We start from the raw sequence: 22,180 nt of genomic DNA, 5'->3' as shown, positions 1-22,180 counted from the left end.
TGTGTATGTAGAACTTATAACACATATTGATAATTGATAATGTTTCTTATGGCACCTGCACCTCTGATTGACACTAAAACCTGGGTCATGATTTCATCCTAACGAGGTGACGTTGGACGTCTGTAAAGGACATTTCCCCCAAATGATTCCATACAGTCGTAGGCTAAGTAGTTTCACACTGATGCTCTTGAAATAATCAATATCTATATTTTAGATCATATTTTTCTCCCCTGGTGACATTAGGCTCATAGAGTTGTGTGTCTTTGATAGAGACTCTAGATGTTGTGCTTGTGGTTCGATTCCAGTTTGAGTCCTTGTTCACGTTCCCATGTGATTTAATCCATGTCATTGTTCGATCGGCTCACCAGTGTATCATGTACAAACACACACTGATGCATGCATGCTTGCATAAACGCACACAGACACATAAAGACAAACACACATACACATATCCATGTACACTCATACAGAAAAATAAATAAAGAGTTGTAAAGGAGTGCTGTTGACTGACTGTCATTCATTTCATAATATTGATAGACTTCAGTGAGTCCTGTATATTCAGATGAATCAATGTAAACCTGTAGAGGAGATATCAAAAAATAGGCTGAATATGCATTTAGGATTATCTGACAGATTTTAGCTTTCCTGGGCAATGACCTTACAATAAACTCAATCACCGTGATGCACTGGATCATCATATACTCTAATCAGCGCAGTGAGATCCTATTGGACCACAGTGAGAAGGACATTCCTGTGTTAGAGCATTAAAATCCCTGCAGAAAGCGCAGCTCTTATTCCCATATTGCTGATAGCAGCGAGTGTTATCTGATCTGATGCCCCCGTGGTTCAGTTTGTGTTACTGCAGCACTGAGGTTAGCAAAAGGATGTAGCCATGGCTGACAAGCAGAACATACTCTAGCTATAGCTTCATCCACACCTCTCTTACACTTTATTGTAAGAAAAATAAAAGGCCTTTGGACATTTAAGCCTCAAACTGTCAAGTCGTATAGGTTTCAGAGAATCCCACAAAGAGCTGGGACCAGTTTCACAATTTTGACTACGGTTTAGATTAGACCAACAGTCTTAATAAAACTGTTGCATAAAGCCATTTTAAGGAGGAATTATGTTAAATGTGATGAGTGGAGTGTGGCTCTAGCATTGAAGGTTTCACATACAAGTCAGTTTTCTGTTTGTTCCAACTCTTTAACTTGCATGAAACTATTAAAAATGAGGACTGGCCTATCACAATAGACCTGATCGAAATATGTTTGTGGATACAAGTCTGCTCCCTGTCAGCTGTGGGAATCAATAACTGCATGGAAATACAATTTTAAAAAAAAGGCGTTGACAAGGCCAGCTGTGTGCTGCAAATTGCACAGGAAGGAAACTGTGCTCACTGCCTCAGCTCTACATTGGGACATGTTTTTGTATCCATGTGTATTACTGAACATTTTCACCATCATTTCCCCCAACCGAGCCGGACGACAGCTTCAAATTTCTCCGGCGGATCAGATGAAAGAATTCGGTTCAGCCTGGACATTATTTATGACAGCAGTTATTGACCACCCGGTGCGGCGGCCAGTAAATCTCTGTCACCATGCTTAATTTGTTGTGGACTTCAGAGGAAGACGACTGATGCAGTTGTCACACTGAGTAATACGGCCCCCCGCTAAACCTCCCACCACTGATATGAAACCGTGCAGCCAATTTAACAGGCAGGACATGTGAGGCTCAGGCAGAAGCCTCGGAGTGGCAGGTTGGAAGGTCTTCAATTAGTAAAAGAGACCAAGGAAGGAAGTTCTTTTCTTCTTTGTGAAGCTTTAAATCGTCTGACTTCACAGTTCACACCTGTGGTAAAAGACTTTGAAGGAACCTTCATTAGCTGCTGGTGTCATTTATAGAGCAGGTGACATTTAAATGTCTCAGCAGCTTCATTAAAAACAGATTCACCCTCAGACCATCTTAAACTGATGGATTTAATCATCCTGAGATGATGTACAGAACATTTTCTGAATTGTGGTTGTAATGTTCCACAGTGGTGTATGAAACGGCAATATGTAAAAAGATTTTTACAGCACCTAAGTTGTTTGGGGGGCTACAATGTGCTCTGTTATTTCATAAAGGTGTGTGTTCAAGATGGAGCTCCAAGTGCAGACATACACCACTCAGAAAAAGTTAAGGATAATCAATTTTCAGGTGAAATTTATGGAAAATGTAAAAAGTTCATGCTACAGTGATATTATATTGTGAAAATATGGCATATAAGTAGAAGTATGGAAGGGTAATTTCTCCATCTCAAACAATGTATTGAAACAAAAGCTAATAACAGTGGTGGGTATACAGTACCACAACTAAAAATGTCAACATCTCAGTACTGTAAGTTGTTATGTGGACAAAGGACGTCCACTTCTCTGTCTTTCTGTGACTCTTTCTCTTTGTTCAACCTGCTGATGACGCTCTGTGACGCTCTGAGCTCAGTGGACACTTCCCTCTGACAACATCCCATCGTCTGAAGCCTCGACTGGTCCAGGATCTGTTGATGGATCGTTACACGTGTGGTCTTGGTCTCATGGTGTCAGAATGTGAACAGCAGGATGAAGAGGACTGTTTCGAACATTTAGTGTCAATTCATGGATCAGACACTTCTTTTTGTTATGATTTTTGCAGTTCATCCTCTTGTTAGAGAACAGCATGTGATATTATATTATAGGTACTGAAACACTGAACAGTTGGACACGTGTATTCAAAAGTTCAGAGAAGGTCAAATTAAGATTTCTGTTTGCTCAATCTCCTCTCGTTGATCTTGTGCTCTGTATTTTTTAGTATGCTACTGTCATGCACTTGGTTTTATCTAATACTGTTGATAATATGTTCTGTATTTTTAGATTAGCCACCTATGGACTGGTGTTGAAATTTAGCATTTGTGCTAAACACACTTAAGCAAAGCATCTGGTCTGTCCACTGGAACAGTCTTAATGTATTTGTGATGTCCATATAAAATAAACATAACATAAATTCACCTGTTAAGTGCATTTTAAGGTCTGAAATTTCATCCAAAAGCTGAATATCCCTAACTTTGTTACAAGTAGTGTATTCTCCTGTTTTTTTTTTTGTTTTTTTTTTTTAGATCATTATAGGTTTTTTTTCATAGGGTTTTCTGATTCACAACTACTCACTTACTTTGTTTTTGTAGTCTGCATACTGACATGTGTCTGGATTCATTGTATTCAGTTGTCAACTTCATGTTTAAGATCTCAGAAATGTGTCTGCTCTTGTTATACTGTAGGTGATGTCTAAAAACTCAATTATTCATTCATGTTCCAAACCCGTTATTGAACTTTAGAGGCGACTGGAGCCAAACCCAAAGTTAGAAGAAATGATTAAACTTCAGTCCTATAAAGACGTCAGGTTCCTCTGATGACGGTTTCAACAGTAATCTCCACACAGCAGGATGGCGTGGGCTGGAAAAAGGCTTTGCAAAGAAATTTAAAGGTGCAACACAACTCTTTACAACACTGCCACCTGCAGGCCAGACACCAGACTGACACCGACAGACCACCATCGATCGCTTTGACGGTCTTCTGGGCGCCTCGCTGCTGTCTCCATGGTGAAATAAGCAGACCCACATGCTCGTGTCTCACCTCCACACCACCATCAGTCACTCATGTCAAACCCGCGGAGGACACGTTGGGGAACAGCCATTTTATTAATCAAATTTGAACTTTGTGTTAGTTTCTCTTTATTCCAGTGCCACCATGGTGAACACTCATGTTAAAAATAAAAAGTGACATTTTTTTTTTCTTGTTAAAATGTATAATCATAATGAAGACAGTTAATCATAGAAACTAATCATAGAAACTGACATAATGACCTCACAGCATTTTGGATCAAACTCTTCTCCCTTCAGGCTAACTCAAAGAAACAGAAAGAACAGAAATGGGCCAGGGCAGACAGGAACAAAAACAGCTTCTTACGTATATCCACATTTTTTTTTCTTTTTTTAGATATTTCCCATAGACATTATAGGTTTGGTTTGAAGGGGGGATTCTGCTGGATTGTCTCACGTTTTTTTTTCCCTGTAGAGAAGAATCACTGCAATGCAGCAACAGTAAATCTACTGAGGACAGTGAGAGCCTTGAAGACTCTACCTAGTGCACTGAGAGTAGGGGGATCTATCTGGACACACTTGAGTTGGGGTGTTGTGAAGTGCAAACCATTAGTTCTCTAAACCCTCCCTGTTCTAGCTAACATCATTTACCACCCTGGCGAACAAGCAGTGGTAAACTACACCTGAATACATAGCTGGAGTGTGTCCGGCCCTGTAAGTATACTCACAACATAGTTATTTTTCATCATTACAGTACAGTATAGAGCAATAGTTTTCATATACTTTTCATATCTTTTTTCATATTGCACCATCAGAGAATGGGACACAGAGAAAGATCAACAGAGACTCCATTTCCTAATTAAAACGAGATATGTGCAAACATGACTAAGGACTTTATTAACCAAATCAATTCTTCCCTGTAATATCCACAAATAAAAGTGATTTCTCTTTTTATATATATATTTATAGTAATAAGAATAATAAATCTTCACATTGGATCATTTCATAGTGTGACAAAATGCTCAACTGGGCTAGCCCAGCCACGATCGTAATCCTCATTGTCTTTTTAATTGGTCAGTCCCCATGCATCCATAGGAAATAGATTTTTTTTTTTCTTCAAAAAAAGTAACAATTGGAGAGCAGCTGAAAAGTTTGGACTGGTGTCAATTGCTTTCATTCCAAGATTTCTCCCAAGTTTCATTCAATGTTTCAGAAGGATATTCCATAGGAAAAAAATGACTCCAAATCGTCATCTTCCACTCCAGAAAACCAAAACAAAACCGAAAAGAAAACATGTCCGGGTTCTTATGAAAACATTGTAGTAATGGTGATAATAGATCATTTGGTAATCAATAATTAATGATCATTAAGAGCTGACAACTAACAATTAATAATCACTGATTAATTATAAAGAATTAACAAGAATCAAGAATAAATAACGCTCCCTCGTTACTCAATTAGTTTGGCAAAGCTCCGACTGGAGTCATTTCCGATGAGTGAATTTTTTCTCAAGTGAAAAAAAAGAAAAGAAAAGAAAAAGAAATACAAACAAGAGATAAAAGAAAGTTCTAAAATAAATAAAAGGAGATTAGTAAAAGTGACCCCGCCCTTGGAGGGGAGGGGACATATATACAGAACTGCGTGGTGAAAGTCAGTTTACTGCACTTGAGTGTTAAGTCCAGTGTTGTGTCCAGAGTGAGTTCTCCCCTGCTGTTATACCAGCGTGTAGGACTTTGCGTAGGGGTTGCTGCTCTGTTTGAGATGTCCTCGCGAGTCCAGCAGGGACTCCTGGGAGGTGCTGAGCTTGGCGGCCTGAGCCAGCTCCGAGCCCTCCCTGTGGGGGAGCGTGGCCGCGGAGCCGGGCTGCCACTGGGCCACTGGGTCCCTGCTGGCCTGAGGCGCCTCCGTGGGCGTCGGCGGCGCCATGCGGGACGGCCGCTTCAGCGAGCGGCTCTTCTGGGGCTCCAGACAGGCCTGACCCATCGCAGCTCTCTCCCCGCTGGCCGCCGTGCCCCCCCTGGACGACCCCGAGCACGACATGCCTCGGTTCAACAGGAAGTCCATGCGCAGGTACGGAGGAAGGTGAACCAACTCACCCCCTGTAGGACGACACAGACCGTCAGTTAAATATGAGGGAGGAAACACACACAGAGACACACCGGCCTAACATCACCTCATCTCCCAACTAAAGAAAAGTAAGAAAAGTACTGGTTTAAAACCCTATGTCGCCATTTGTATAAAATTTGATACATGAAAATACATGAGTTTTTCAGACCTCTATATCCTCACTGTGTTTTGTTTTCCTGAAAAACCTCATGTATACAATCAGATACATGCAATGATCAGATAATCCACCAGGGTGCAGTTATTTATGCACCTGCAGGCCTTCACTTGGGACATCCAATATGGCCGCTGTCAGTCAGTGACCCAAATTCTCATGGATAATAGGAATAGTTACTGCATTGATGCAAAGTAAAACTACTTAATATTTCATAACTTATTTTATAGTAGAACCGTGTTGAAAATGTGTGTATCAAAATACAGTAGATACAGCAGGTATGTAAGGTAATTTTCTATGCAAATCTGATTTTCAGATTTTTTGGAATTATATATATACTGTATATATATATATATATTACATTTTTTGTCAGAAGGTCCAATAAAGGGTCCAATTTCAAAAAATTTCAATTTTCTGGTTAAGAGCTGGTTCATTTTTTTAAATCCTTCTTTTTTACGACTATTACAGTTACATTGACCTTGCTGACCTCATCTAATTTGATGCTAAGACTCGCCCTTCATCTCCATCACTGTCACTATAGATGTCATTACACTTACAATATTAAACCAGTTAAAGAGATGAGTCAGTCATATCACAGCAGAGCAGAGCAGGCAATTTATAATAATCCCATCAAGCCTGATTTTCAACACTATCAGGACTGGCATTAGTTAAAGTGTAGATTTTGTCACTTTAATCATTGAACAATATCTATTGATGTCAATTATCTATCTATTGATGATTTGTTTCATGACTGATAAAGGATGGCAAAGTTTTTAGTGCGCATTCTCCAGTAAAAACGTTGGATCTGACACACTGACAGTGGATTTAAGGTTGTTCTCTGAGTTAAAGCAGATATCAGCTTCACGGCCGTTTCGGCTAATGCTGCGTTCAAGGCAGGCTTTTGAAACCGTAAGTTACAGCTTCAAGTCACAACTACGACTTGGTAGCGTTCCAGGTAACCCGTAGCTCGTGTTTTTACCATCCTGTTGTCAGTGAAAGTTCCCTATAACGGCCACTCGTAACTTCCGACCCGTGAACTCGTACCAGATCGAACTGGTATGACTTCACAGGAAGGAAAAACACAAAGTACGAGTTTCTTTGAACGCACCATGAGTTAGCAGCCCCCGCCCTTGTCAGGCATCAATTGGTCCTCGTGCTACGTCACCACATTCACGCGCATCCCTTGGCTGCACACACAGCCCTTCATGCCGTTCTCTCTCCTCATTGGATAACACTTGTATCCCACAAGGAAAATTTTCTCCTCGGGTTACAGCAGAGCAGAGTGACGGAGAGACTCGTGTTTAGGCTGAAATACTTCATGTAAGTGATTGCTGACGGAAAATAGGACTATTTAGGACTTATATTAACAAAAACATTCCACTGATATCTGCTTTAACAGAGCAGCTGCAGTTTCCTTCCATAGACTCTTATTTACCAAGATCTGTAACGAGTTTTCATCTGTGAATCTGTGACCAGTGGTTTAAAACAACTGTTGTTTAACATCTTGGAACTTAAATAAGTGTTTTTATCTAATGGCCTCACATTTTCTCTTTAAGCCAAACTGGAATTAATATTTAATTTAATCAGCAAGTGGAAGTCAGTGTTAGAGCCACAGTTAGCTATAATGGTTGGATGTTAATATTAGACACAAAGTTAAGTTATAAGTGATGTTATTATTATTATTATTATTATTATGTGTGTGGTGATGAGGCTGCTGGGTCTGAGCAGCGGCGCCGTGGCCTCACCCGGTCTGTGGGCCTTGGGCACGGCCATGTTCATGACCCGGCTGACGTCCTGAGGCTTGGGCGGGGAAGCGGTGAAGCGGCATATGCCCGACTCGGACGGCGTGCTGGAGGTCAGGCTGTCGGTGTAGTCGTTGGTGCCCGCCGTCATCTGCTCCGACGAGGTGTCGGAGATGAAGCATTCGGTGATGGTGAACTTGGCGTGGCGCAGCTGCTCCTCCATCTTGGCGTGCTCGTACGCCCTGGCCAGCTCCTCGTAGGTGGACGACGCGCTTTCTGTCGACACCATGCTGCTCCGCGCTCGGTCTGGACGTGGGGCCGCAGGTTAGTGGACGGATTAGTGACAAGATTTAGTGGCAGATAGGACATGATTTTGTTAAAAGGTGTAAAGTAGGGATGTCACAATTACTTGTTTTCACAATTAACCGTGGTATTAAAAGCCACAATTAATTAAATCGTAAAGATTCCTAAATACCGTCACTTCCCAAAAAAAGATTATGTGGGAACTGTAGCGGCAGATTTGCACCAAAATAAAGGTAAATGCTCAGATAACGTAACATTGAATTGGTAGGAATTTAAATGTTAGCCTGTCATTTGTATTTAAAAAAAAACAAAACCAAAAATGATTAAAATAAACGCAAACATTTGGTATAGATGACAATTTATTTCAAACACTAAAAAGATAAATAATTGGTCATATATTAATAGATAATTGAATTATTTTGTGTAAACAATGAGTAATGTAATTGTATTTTGACTATATGTGATTTGACACATTCATAGTGTTGTCAAATGAATTAATGCATAATAATCGTGATAAAAAATGTGTCAAAGACAAATTTCTGCTACCCTTTGGGGCAGACAATAAATCTATCTATCTATCTATCTATCTATCTATCTATCTATCTATCTATCTATCTATCTATCTATCTATCTATCTATCTATCTATCTATCTATCTATCTATCTAATCGTAACACAGTGATTATTTCTCTGACAATAATCGTACCAAGAAAATGTATAATCGTGACATCCCATACTGTAGTGTAAAGCTGATACAGGTTTGTTGTTGCTGTGAGCGATGAGGAAGGAGCCGTGTTTGTTACGGTGTTAAACTGAAGACGAGCTGCTGCTTACCTGTGTCCTGAGATGGGCTGACGCTGTAGCTGTCGCTCTCCTTGTCGACGGAGCCGGCGACGCGGGGCGTGGGCAGCCGCCAGTCGGTGCTGAGGGTGTGAGAGGAGACCGGCGGGTGCGGCCGGTTCAGGGTCCACTGGCTGGCGTAGCGGTTGCGAGCAGCCGGGCCGGCTTTGGCTGTGCGACGGGCTGTAGGGTCTGAGGGGTTAAGAAGAACAAACGCTCTGTGTGATTATGCAACTCACAACAACAGCGAGTTCATCAAAGATACTGTAATGAAGTGGTCGTGATCATAAAGGTTCATTTGGAACAAAACCAACAACTTTTCCCAAAAACCTGCAACTTCAATTTTAAACAGATTTTTCCTGAAATAACCAAATAAAACTAAAAAAAATCCAATATCATCATCTTCCTCTTAAAGGGATAGTTCAACGTTTTGGCAAATTGGCCCATTGCCATAATCGCTATAGTCATAGCAGTAGGTTCGTTACCTTTATTTGTCGGTGCAAGCTATTTTTAGAATGGCGGAGCAGAGGCATGAGCTGCTCAGAGCTACGCTACGGAGGCTCATGGGATTTCTTGGTTTCCCCCATCAAACTCATCAAATACACAATCCAACAACTCCACAACGCTCTGGTGGACAAGTTGTGACCTGCACATTCACCACACTACTGTATGAGATAATAAAATGTTGAACTATCCCTTTAACCAAACATCACACTATGGTTTTTTAAAGTTATTTTATCATGTTGGATTGTGATTCTGTAACCTGCACCAGTCATACCAAAGAAACACTAACACATGGTGGATGTTGGGGTGAAGGCGGCGCTAATGAAATCTAATAAAAACAGTTGGTTTCAGGTGAGCTGCGAGGCAACAGTCATGCAATAGTAAAAAGCCGTGTGAATGAAACGTAAAAATATTAATGAATCATTAAAAGCTGCTGGGAAAAGAAGCATGGCTGCAGCAGCGACAATGAAAAGAAAAAAAACAACAACCACTTGTGCACTTTATGTGTTATGAAGTTAAAAAAAGGAGTCCGTACTGGACTTACTGGTTCCTGGTCTGGCATCGGACACATCTACGAGGGGACCGGTGGCCTGGGACAGCGACTGGTAGTGGACAGTGTGTGTGACTGTGGACGATTTCTGTTTCTGGGTCTCGCCAAAGTCGTTATCGGTCAGTAACACAGTGGACCTGTCGTCTGTGGGGGAAAAAAAACAACACAAAAAAATTAACACAGGAATTTCCATGAACAGGTTTGTCTCCTGTTTGAATAATAAAAAATAAAAAAAAACCAAAACAAAACAAGCTGCTTGCTGTGTGGCAGAAGTACACGGCCAGCTGTGCGCTTACCAACAGTCTCCATGGTGTCTCTCTCCTCTATCAGCAGCTGGGCTCGGGGGATGTCGATGTGCATGCGGAGCGTCTGCTGCTGTTTGTTAATTGGCTCAGCTGGACGTGTGTTTTTACTGAAAAGCACAGAAGGTTATGAGCTACAGTATCAGACATTTCTGCTGTAATCAACTCTGTTGTTCAGACGACAGTAGTGTGTGGTGTAACGGCAAAAGAGCGAAGTTGTTCAACAGTCTCACCTCATGAGCATCTCAGCCAAACTCTTTGCATCTGGAAAATGAACAGAGGACATCATTTCACATGTTAAACACTGAGAGAGAACAAAAAGCATTCTAGAAAACAAAACATCGATCCATATGTGAAAAAACAACCCATCCTCTCACCTCGGAGCCTCTTCAGCCTCTGCTCCCTCCTCCTCCTCCTCAGCACCAGCAGCCCGATGAAGATCACAACGATGCCCACCAGCACGCAGGAGATGGTCACCATCATCTTCAGACCTTCGCCGCCGCCCGAGTTGTCCTCGCTCACGTTGGGTGCCTTCATCAACGGTGCGATGGTGCCTGAGCAGAGGACGCCATGTTAGGATTTATCACAGATACCGGCACCTCTGATTGACAGATAACATGTGTTTGTAAAAGCTGATTAAGACCTTCGGGAGTTTAAAGGGATGGTTAAACATTTTGGCAAATTGGCCCATTGCCATAATCGCTATAGTCTTAGCAGTAGGTTTGTTACCTTTAATTGTCGGTGCAAGCTATTTTTAGAACAGTGGAGCAGAGCCTTGAGCTTCACAGAGCTACGCTACGGAGGCTAATTGGTTTTTTTGGTTTCCCTCATCAAACTCATCAAATACACAATCCAACAACTCCAAAACGCTCTGGTGGACAAGTTGTGACCTGCACATTCACCACGCTATGAGATAATAACACAACGTTATGAGACAGAGTTGTTTTAGAGGTAAATACAGAGACTGCTTACTGAAAAACTGTCCCTGAAGGTCCCTGCATCAGCGGTTTTGCATGAATTTACCTCTAAAACAACTCTGTCTGGTAACGTTCTGTTATTATTATCTCATAGCGTGGTGAATGTGCAGGTCACACTTGCTCTGCTCCGCCGTTCTAAAAATAGCTTGCACCGACAAATAAAGGTAATGAACCTACTGCTATGACTATAGGGATTATGGGCCAATTTGCCAAAAATATTGAACTATCCCTTTAAAGCTTAAAAGTTCCAACATTTGTTCCAAGTAATCATGCAGGCTGCTCCACCACAAGCTGCTGCTCTCTTAATATCATCATTTGACCTTTTGCCAATTTGGCAGTAAATCCTGGCTCCTATTCTGTCAAGCTGGACTTAAATGAGAATGAACTCATCTGTTCATGGCTGCATGCTCAGCTTAGTTTCTCTCTTCTCGTGGTGGTTTGACTTGAGAACTGGTGGAGGCAATGTACCACCGGTCTCCCAGGGAGCTGGTCGTGCTTAGCATCCTCCATCCCAGAGGATATGATGAACTCATCTAACCCTCATGCTGCCAGTCAGTCAGTCAGTCAGTGAGCTTGTGATGGAGATGCCGTAACAAGTGGCACACAAACTGGCTGCAGCCACTGGAGTCAGCATGAAATGTGTTTTTTATTGCCCAAGTCATCAAGGGAGCCTCGGTCTCCTCGAGCCTCGAGCTCTGCCATTAACAGAAAAAGAGATTTATCTTCTTTGCCTGGAGCTGCCGCTGTTAGCCAGACTAGTCTGTTACACTTACTCACACTTTGGGCTTTTTAATTTTTTTTTTTTATCACACATTCTCTACTTGTTCAGCTCTCAGTGTCGATGTTCACTTTATACCGTGCGTACTACCTCTGGAGCAGCTGGTGAGTCATACATGCCCACTTTCAGCAGGATACCACAGATAAAACAGTGACTGTGCTCTCTGTGTTTTATCCTATGACACTGTGTCAACTCACTGCCGTCGTAGCTGAGCGTTGCGAACTTGACTCTCTTCTCCGCGTAGCCGGCGCTGTTGTAGACCTTCATCTGCAGCTCGTACCAGGTGGCCTCCTGCAGGTCGTACAGGATGTAGCTCTTTGTGAGCGAGGTGCGCTGCGCCGTGGTCCATGAGGGCGCGTCCACGGCGCGGTACTCCAGCGTGAACGAGGTGATGGGGCATCCGCCGTTGTTCCAGCCGTTCAGGTTGATCTTGACCCGGGTGGCGTTGATGCTGGTGAAGAGCTCCTGTTCTTTAGAGTACTGAGGCTCTGTGGCGGCAGACGGAGGAAAACCAGGTCAGAGAGGATGAACCCATGAGAAAATAAACTAAAAATCTCTGTGTAAACATCAGTTATCATTAGCTGGGAATAGTAAATCCAAGAAATGATACTAAAATGTGTGTCAGGGCCAATTATTATGTACTGGTTAACTTGATAATTAGTGTGTTGTATCTCATAATTTGTCTGGAGGTAAAACTACCTGTATATGTTTTTTTAATACTCATTTAACTGTATAATTACTCTTTTTATTACATAATCAGTCCCAATTAGCCTAGAAATCTAGACGCACCCTAGTGGCAGCAAATATATTTGCTCCGTAGGTGGGTCTAGAAACGAGCCATAGGAACTTTTTGAGTCCCGAACACCGTTTGTGTTCACCAATCACAGCGCTCTATCTGTTTAGAGAGTCGTTGGGCGGGCTTAACGCCATGACGACATACATTTTAATTGGCTTGTCAGGCTAACGTCATCCTGCTCTTTGCTCTGATTGGTCGTAGCGCTACCCTATTGCGTGCAGAGGCAGTTTGAAAGACAGCCTTCATCCCGCCCCCCTGGATTGAGCCGAGGTCTACCGGTCGTTGCCAGACTAGACATTTTAATGATATAGTCTGGCTTGTCAGGCTAAATCCCAATATAAAACAATCAGAAACTAATCTAATGTGTATTCGAAGCACAAAACATAACAACCAGATGATTCTCCTGTAAAGTGGTTTTCACTGTGCTGTCATGTCGGCACATCCCATGTAGTATGAGTATTTAAACATTCAACTTTATATTTTATGAATCATTACATAACTGTAATGCTGGAATAGTTGCAATCTAGGAAAAAAACAAACAATCCTATACCTTTCCCGTGAGTCTTTGCTTCAATGATCTCACTGATGCGCCCCGGCCCCACTGCATTCTGGGCCGTGAGGGTGAACTTGTACCAGGTGCCACACTTGAGGTTTTCCAGCCGATAGGAGCGCTCACTGGGACTGATGGCGAAGTTCCCCCACTGCTCACTGTTGTCCTCCGAGTATTGCAGGATGTAGCCTGGAGGAGGAGGAGAAGACGGGAGAGGAGGTGAATACGGATCCAGATCGGAGGAAAATGGTAAAAAAGAAACAAAGCACTGAATAAAAATACAGCGTGGTGGTGAGTGTGTCTGACCTCTTATAGAGCTGCCTCCGTTGTCTCCAGGGATCCAGGAGAGGGTTATAGAGGTGGTGGTGGTCTTGGTCACTGTGAGACGAGGCTGGTCCGGTGGAACTACAAATAAAAAAGAAGAAAACAGACAAACTCTGTTAATCCATCCCTGTTAAACAAAGGATTTTTCATTACACTACATTCAGAGTGACTCAGAGTTCCTCTTTGGCTTCAGCCAGCTCTCTCTTTTCTACATTTTTTTTAGTCTTGATGAGCATCTCTTTTACATCTCTCCTTGGACCCAGATTGCAGCACTCCCAATTGCTTTGTTCAGGGTATATACAGGAATCTTAAAGTTAATTTAATACCTTTTTAAGACTTTTTAAAGACCTTCTCAATATTTTTTTAATACCGGCTCACCGCCACTTCAAGCTGTAACCATTTACATCAGTGACACTTTTAACTTAAAAGTTTTAATTTGTGGTAAAGACTATAGACCACTATGATACAACAGAATTCAAAATAGGCTGGGATAATAAATGGCAAATAAAAGGCAAAATGTATCAAAAAAACCAAAACAACAATCAAGACAGTCATGACATGTGCCTCGGCTCGTTTGATTTTGTTTCCAGCAGAAAAAATACCTTCAAAATGTAAGACTTATAAACTATAAAGTCGTGAAAAGACTTTTTAATACTTTTCAAGACCCTGCAGACACCCTGTTGTTTCTCAAATTCTGAAATGACTTTGATGTAAACATTAGGGAGAGTTTCAGGACTGAAAGAAGAAGTGGTGTCGGTGTTACAGATTCTGCTGTTTGTCCTCACGTTTGGATTTCTTACCTTGAACCTGCAGGTTGAGGACGATCTTGTCCGACCCAAAGCTGTTACTGGCCACACAGGTGTAGTTCCCAGAATCCTCTGCTTTCACCGTGCGGATAACGAGGCTGCCGTTACCATGGACACTGCGTCGGCTGTCGATCACAACAGGTGCTGGGGTACCATTGCTGAAAACACAGATGTGTAGAGAATTAGCTTCATGTTTTTTGGTAATATATTTGATTTCACATTTAAACCACTGTCAGAAACAGTTTGCAGCTTCAAGGCCGACGGAGACTCACATCTCCTTCAGCCACTTGATGGTTGGGGAGGGGTCGCCCACTGCTTTACAAGGCAGCACGATGTCCTTCATCCAGGGGGTGGTGACTGTCCTGTTGAAGGTCAGAATCCGAGCCGGAGCTGCAAAAGTGCACACGTGCTTCATCAGTCCAACACAGGAGATATACATCAACAAATAAATATATACTAGTTATTTTTTGACACTTCAAAAGACGATATTTGTCTTTATTTCTTGTCAAAACTAAACTCTTTTCACTTAAAATAAGACTCATCACCTAAAAATGAACTTGTTTTTAGATAATTTTCGTTTGTTTCAAACAAATTTTCACTTGAAAGAAGTAGAAAAAATCTGCCAGTGAAAGGAAGTTTTTTGTGCTTGTAGTAAGAAAGAAAAACTTGCTCCACTATCAGATTTTTCTACTTATTTCAAGTGAAAATCTGCTTGAAAGAAGTAAAAAGTGTCTAAAAACAAGCTACTTTTTAATGTGATGAGTCTTATTTTAATTATAATGAGATTTGTTTTGACTAGAAGTTACATTTTGACTAGAAATAAGACAAATATTCTTGGTAAGATTTTGAGTTTTTGCAGTGGAGTTTTTCAGATTTTCACATTCCTCGTCCTCTCTAACCTCTACGCTCACAGAGTCAAAGCTACAGAGTCTGATGGGGAGAGGACATCCATCACCTAGACCTCAGACAAGATTGTGCATGTCCTGCGAGAGCCTGCGGGCCCCGACACCAGACACCGGGGGGGCTATCAGCATATGCAATCAGCTTATCAGCTCTCACCAAGCATGTTAATGCTGACAGGGCCAAACGCTGAGTTATTTACATGCAGCTGCTGCTCCCCTGCCTGTCCACTAATGAAGAGATACTGGGAACGACGGATGTTTTTCAGACATCCACATGGATGAAGTGAGTTGGGGGGAAAACTGGTGAAGCAGGGTAATTCTTATCAAGAGGTCATGTGAGCATTTGAACTCAACACTGACGGTGCATAAATGTCCCGGTGAAGCCTTAAAAGCTGCGATCTATCACACAGACGTCACCTACCCTCAGCCATGGGTTGGACGGTGATGATGTCGCTCTTGTTTCCTTGGCCTGCAGCGGTGACGGCCCCCACCGAGATGCTGTACTGCCGGTTCCTGCTCAGGTTGGGGATGCGGTAGAAGAACACGTCCGGAGCCGCCTCGAACTCGCTGCTCACCTGGGAGAGGGAAAACATTCAAGATTCAAGTCTCATGTGCTGTCTGAGTTTCCGTTTTCACTCAGAAAGTCAGAAGAGACAGACTCAAATTTCTTTCCATGAAAAATTGAAGAATGAAGAATTTTAAAACTTTTTTTGAGAAATTTAACAACTTTTTAAATTTTTAAATTTTATTTTTAGAAATGTCACCACTTTTTCTAGATTTTTTTATTTTTTTTTTAATTACTTTTTTTTGGGGGAGAAATTTTTCCACTTTTTTCTAGAAATATTTAAACGTTTTTGGAGAAATTGTACCAGTTTTAATCCAGAGATTTCTCTACAATATTTCCAAAAATCATTGGTCCTAATTTGAACATACATTAACTAAAAAAGTAATGTTCTTTCGGTCTCAGAACAAATATTTGTATATTTCTGGTGTTTGCTTTTGTCCAATGGGGGTCCGTGGTCTAAAATTGAGAACCATTGCTTTAAATTATTACTGTATGTCGATTAAGATAGAGCATGTACACTATATGATAATGTAACTCATCATACTGCTATTGACATCATAACACCGTCCTCATAGCAGCCTTCATTCTAAATGATCATTTAATTTGCATCGTCTCATAGTGTTTAAAGCGTGTTACCGTGGGATGTGGGTTGGAGCAGAAAACTGTGTATTTCCTGATGATGCCGTTCACTTTGAGGGGAGGAAGCCACGACACAAACACCACTGAGTTGGACGCAGCTGCTGCCTTCACACCTGCTGGAGGACCGGGAACTGAAAGGAAGAAAGGGTCGAGTTGAATATACAGAATTTTCCCACATTAAGAGTGGTAGTGTGGTGTTTTCTACAATCATCATCATGTGTATTCAGAGAAGTGACTTCATGTTCATACCGTCCTCCTTGGTGCGGGTGTAGATCTGTTCACTGCGAACGCCGTCTCCAGCTCTGGTGAAGGCCAACACCTGGATGCTGTAGTTGGTGTACTTCTCCAGACCGTCCAGCTCCAGAGAAGGCTTCGAGGTCGTCACGTTCCTGATCTCTCCCAGCTCTGATGGAGGAGACAGTGGAGGAGAAAGTGGAGGGATTTTTTAAAAAAAGACCTTGAGACCAATGCAACGCACTCTTCTCTCTCTTCTTGTCAATAAGCCGGTGATGAGATGAGCCGACACAGGGTCATCCATGTGACTCATATACAGTGTTGGGAACGTTACTTTTAAAAAGTAATTAGTTATAGTTACTAATTACTTCTCCCAAAAAGTAACTGAGTTAGTAACTCCACTACTTCACTATAATAGTAACTAGTTACCAGGGAAAGTAACTATTGCGTTACTTTTTCTTTCTTTTTTTTAAGTTTAAATATGTCGAAGAATTTGGATTTTTTTTCTCTCATTTTTAAATTGTATTTTATTGTTTTCATATATTTCACTGATCGCAATTATGGAATGCGAGTGTGTGTTTTATTGAAAGCGAGGCTGGTGTGCCTATGAAAATAGGTTACAGTGGGTTTTTTAAGTGCTGTGGCTACAAGCAAATCTCATATTGTCTCTGCACAAAGACAACAAAGACCTTTTTAAATGTGAAAACAGCGGAGACCTATTCAAGATTTGCGTTTAATAACAGGCGAAACATCGAAATTAATTTATTCATGGCCACATTAAGTGAAATTATTAACTTTACCGATTATCCATCTGATTATCTGTCCTGCTGCGAGCGCACAACAGGGTATCTGCGGATCCTTAAAAAGTCTTAAATTCATGTATCTAAAATTAAGGCCTTAAAAAGTATTAAATTTATTAGAAAATTCTAAGATGGTCTTAAATATATAATACACAGCATCATAAAATATGTATGCACTTAAACTTTTTGAAATAACAGGGTATGCGCGCGGGGTCTTAAAAAGTCTAAAATGTGAAAATCTAAATTTTAGGTCTTAAAATGTCTTAAATTTGTTGAATTATTGTGTTCAAGTCTTAAAGCAGATATCAGTGGAATGTTTTTGTTAATATAAGTCCTAAATAGTCCTATTTTCCGTCAGCAATCACTTACATGAAGTATTTCAGCCTAAACACGAGTCTCTCCGTCACTCTGCTCTGCTGTAACCCGAGGAGAAAATTTTCCTTGTGGGATACAAGTGTTATCCAATGAGGAGAGAGAACGGCATGAAGGGCTGTGTGTGCAGCCAAGGGATGCGCGTGAATGTGGTGACGTAGCACGAGGACCAATTGATGCCTGACAAGGGCGGGGGCTGCTAACTCATGGTGCGTTCAAAGAAACTCGTACTTTGTGTTTTTCCTTCCTGTGAAGTCATACCAGTTCGATCTGGTACGAGTTCACGGGTCGGAAGTTACGAGTGGCCGTTATAGGGAACTTTCACAGACAACAGGATGGTAAAAACACGAGCTACGGGTTACCTGGAACGCTACCAAGTCGTAGTTGTGACTTGAAGCTGTAACTTACGGTTTCAAAAGCCTGCCTTGAACGCAGCATTAGCCGAAACGGCCGTGAAGCTGATATCTGCTTTAAATAATTTTAGACAGGTCTTACATTTTCTTATGCCCACCATGGGCGAGCATTTCACTCGCATTTGCCCCTAAAAAAAACAAACATGTGTGAACCGGAAAAATCACAAAAAGAAAGAGCACACGATTGGTCAAAAACTACAAATCCCACAATTATCTGGCCTCAACAATAACAGTAGTTAGTGTAAGTAAGGGAGAGTGGAGCTGTAGGTGAAAAGAGGAAACAACGCCACGTCTGGTCCTGTTCTATGTTGTTCGTTCACACCGTCACCGTTTATTCGTTACGTCCGCGGTGTAAAAGGCCGTGACGCAAAGACGCGATTAGGCGCGAGACGCGATTAGGCGCGAGACGCGGTAGACGCGACTTTTTTTTTTTTGCGACGCTACACCCGATTCTTTTATGGCGACGGGACCTTCGCGTCTTCGTCCTTTTCATCGTGTGGGAAGACCCGCAAGGGGCTTCCCGCCAAACACGAGGAACGCTTTTTTTTCGCTCGAGTTTATACGCGCGACCAAACGCGAGATACGCGAGAAATGCGATTTATCGCTCGTTTTGACTTTGTGTAAATTCGCGTCTTCACGAGCCCGCCCATTTTCACTACAACAACAACATTTCTGCTCTCACCAACCATGGTTGAGGTCACAACGCTGCTGTAGCTGCTCTGGAAGAGTTCCAGCTGATGAGCTACAGAGACTTTAGAGTCAAGAGGAGCAGTGCGTCGCTGTGTCGGACTGTTTGGATTTAATGAAGAAGCTGCACAGAGTCAGGTGAGCAGAAGCTCAGGACAAACACTTCGCTCCGGGACATAATGTAGCTACACCTCACATGTTCTTGTCTTTTACCTCAGGGAGATTAAAGTAGTGTCTGTTTCCACTTTCCCTCCGATCTCGGCAGCTTCCCTCTGCTAGTCTGTGTGTGTGAGGCTAAACTGCGTGCGTGTGTGGTTTGTGTACAAACTGAACACTGCCTCTGATTGGCTTAGCATGAAACCTTACTCTGCCTCAACCAATCATCATCACTTATGCGGTTGTCTCGTCCCTCCCTCCTCCCCCCTCCCCTCACCAAAGGAGAGGAGGAAAAAAACAACAGTTAAACAGCTTCTGTGTCTGAGATGAGATGAGCCAAGTCGGAGGACAACGGCTTCACTGAGTAGTTTGTAACGCGCCTCATTTAATTGTCGGTAACGGTAACGGCGTTGTAACGGTGGAAATAGTAATTAGTCAGATTACTCGTTACTGAAAAAGATAACGCCGTTAGTAACGCCGTTTATTTTAACGCCGTTATTCCCATCACTGCTCATATATTACATAGATAGAAGATCAAATACATAAAAGTAGTGGTCAGGCCTGTGGGTGTCACAGCAGCACAGCCTTGGGTATAATGTCATATTCAATCACAAAGTTTAAACGACCCTGCATCCCAGGCCTGCTGCCGTGGCAAACCTTGACTGGCAACATGCTACCTCAGCTGTTGGGAGTGTGAATTATTGATGTCATTGCTCCGTCCATATCGTATCTTCTTATTATCATTTACTACTCTGTGCTTTCTTCTTGCTTTTTTTATTTCTCTCCGGAGATCGACAAGACCAGCTGCGTCTCGTCTCTGGCTTTTAATGAGCAATTAAAACACCTGGAAAACCCATCAAACCCACACGTTACCACTCGGTAAAGGCATTTTACGCATGGCTATGTGCGCGGATATCTGTATGTTTGTCAATTCTCTTGATACCAAGTCACAACAAACAGACACGGAAGCAATAAGACTTCTAGAGTCGAAAGAATTAGACAATGGATCATCAGCTAATCAATGATAAATTCTGCATCTTTGCAAATGTCGTAGGAGTTTTAAAACAATCTTTTGAAAGATGAATGGACAAAGTTTTTTCCAAGTCTGAGTTCTGAGACCTGTTTAGAGATTAAAGACAAAATGAATGCACATTCTATGGTTGTGTTAGATTTAGTGTATCAATCAATGAAACATGAATAAAACCCTGAAATCTAGGCAGTAACACTTGCACTGGTGTACTGATACAACCTGCAGTTACACAGGGCTTGTGTCTCCCTCTGCTGGTCAATGATGTTATATTCTCTTGTGCTGCTGAACTGCAGTCCTCTGATATGGTATACAACAGTAATATATTGCAATATGTTCATTGTGTTCATGTGAAATTTTCAGATTTATAGATTTGCCATCAAAATAAACCAAACCATTGACAATTTCAACATTTAAGTTCAGGTTTGACTGTTCACCCTCTGAGCCACAGACTGTTACCATGCAAACTAATCCTGGCTGTCAAGTCCTGAGCGTTCATGCTCAGTAGGCAGGCCAACATGATGTGACAGTGTAGGGGTCAAAGGTAATCGTGCTGTCACAACCGATCCTACTGACACAAACCCGGCATGTGACAATGGCACGCCGCGCCGTCTCACTTCCACAGGGCCGTGCAGATTTCTGGCCGACAGACAGTAGAGGTTACCTAAAAACTATACGCTATAGTTTAGACATGAGCATCAATAGGAGTCTTCAGGAGGTTAACGCGCTGCAGAGTTAACTAAACACTGACTCACATCAAGCCTGGACTTTAGCGAAGGTCTCGGCAAACAGGAGTAGATTTGATATAAGATCATTTAAGTTTTATTTAATGCTTCAGTTTGATCCAAGAAATAGATAAAGTCTAGTTAAGTGAGTAAACATGAATACATGAATGGCATGTTAGAAGAGTATAAACCCAGTAGAGCTCTGAGATCTACTGACTCAGGTCAGATAGTGGAGCAGAGTTCAGACCAGACATGGTGAAGCAGCATTTAGCTGTTATGCTGCACACAACTAGAACAAACTACCAGCAGAACTGAAATCAGCCCCAACTGTGAGCACTTTAAAATCCAGGTTAAAAACATTTCTCTTTTCACGTGCTTATAGCTGCGCTCTTTTTAAGAACTTTAAACTGTATCTATTTTCTTTTATTTTACTTTTATTTGCTCTTGCTTTTAACTCTGTTTTTAGTGTTTGTTTGTTTTTATTCTGTTTTATGCTTCTCTCTTTAAAAAAAAAAAGTTTTGTCTTTATGTAAAGCACATTGAGTTGCCTTGGTATGAAATGCGCTATATAAATAAAAGATGCCTTGCCTAGCCTTGCCTTAAACATGTGTTTGGGAATCTCCTCCTTTGCTAATAAGAAGAAAATTACTGGGTTGATGGTTGAAAAATTTAGGTCATTTAAATCTTTTGGTGAAGTAATAGATTAAATAAACTATTAGATAATATGATGTATGATGTATGTTTCTTGTTTTGTTTAGATTGAAACATTTATCTCTCTCATCTCTCTATTTCTCTTTAATCTATACTATGTTGATACACTTGTGCCTACAAACACAATGAATCTAACAATGACGTTGTCACTCAGTATCCAAGGGTGTGTGTGTGTGTGTGTGTGTGTGTGTGTGTGTGTGTGTGTGTGTGTGTGTGTGTACCTCCATCTGGCAGGTTGGCCCAGTAGATGACCCTGAAGCCCAGCAGGTTGCCGTTCAGAGCGTCTTTGGGAGGAGTCAGCCAGGACAGAGAGATGACCTCTGGAGACGTAGCGGTGGCCTGGACGTTCTCTGGGGGGCGACTGGGCACTGTGGGGGGTAAAAACCAAGGGGGTAAAACAGAGTTTAAGTGGGCATCAAACGGACTGACTGACGACATATGGCAGCACCCGCTGATCTCCACTAGGTTGCGATATATCCTCACAAATCCCTCACAAATGAAACCTTGCTGTTTACTTCTCAGAGAGCAGCACGTTCACTGCTGTGTTGTGATGGAAATAATAAATACATCACATGTTTGGTGCTGTCAAACAC

The 22,180-nt window shown here is 41.9% G+C and overlaps 1 protein-coding gene across 2 annotated transcripts in view; it reads right to left on the bottom strand.

Annotated features, from left to right (window-relative positions):
- Positions 1 to 5,320: 5,320 nt before the first annotated feature.
- Positions 5,321 to 22,180, bottom strand: part of dscama (Down syndrome cell adhesion molecule a) — a gene marked incomplete at both ends in the record, with an annotated part of 107,507 nt that continues 90,647 nt past the window's right edge. The window contains 16 exons of one of the 2 annotated variants that reach the window (XM_083986395.1): positions 5,321 to 5,706; positions 7,631 to 7,933; positions 8,764 to 8,961; positions 9,809 to 9,967; positions 10,120 to 10,235; positions 10,359 to 10,389; positions 10,503 to 10,679; positions 12,078 to 12,368; positions 13,227 to 13,415; positions 13,533 to 13,631; positions 14,351 to 14,514; positions 14,629 to 14,746; positions 15,680 to 15,833; positions 16,460 to 16,593; positions 16,712 to 16,867; positions 21,809 to 21,955. In XM_083986395.1, the coding sequence (XP_083842521.1) occupies positions 5,321 to 5,706; positions 7,631 to 7,933; positions 8,764 to 8,961; positions 9,809 to 9,967; positions 10,120 to 10,235; positions 10,359 to 10,389; positions 10,503 to 10,679; positions 12,078 to 12,368; positions 13,227 to 13,415; positions 13,533 to 13,631; positions 14,351 to 14,514; positions 14,629 to 14,746; positions 15,680 to 15,833; positions 16,460 to 16,593; positions 16,712 to 16,867; positions 21,809 to 21,955 (2,822 nt within the window). The remainder of the gene's footprint in view (positions 5,707 to 7,630; positions 7,934 to 8,763; positions 8,962 to 9,808; positions 9,968 to 10,119; positions 10,236 to 10,358; positions 10,390 to 10,502; positions 10,680 to 12,077; positions 12,369 to 13,226; positions 13,416 to 13,532; positions 13,632 to 14,350; positions 14,515 to 14,628; positions 14,747 to 15,679; positions 15,834 to 16,459; positions 16,594 to 16,711; positions 16,868 to 21,808; positions 21,956 to 22,180) is intronic. The other variant, XM_083986396.1, reaches the window with a different exon arrangement.

Source organism: Trachurus trachurus (genome assembly GCF_905171665.1).
Source record: "Trachurus trachurus genome assembly, chromosome: 14".
Taxonomy (NCBI): domain Eukaryota; kingdom Metazoa; phylum Chordata; class Actinopteri; order Carangiformes; family Carangidae; genus Trachurus; species Trachurus trachurus.
This window is presented reverse-complemented; position numbering and strand designations above follow the sequence as displayed.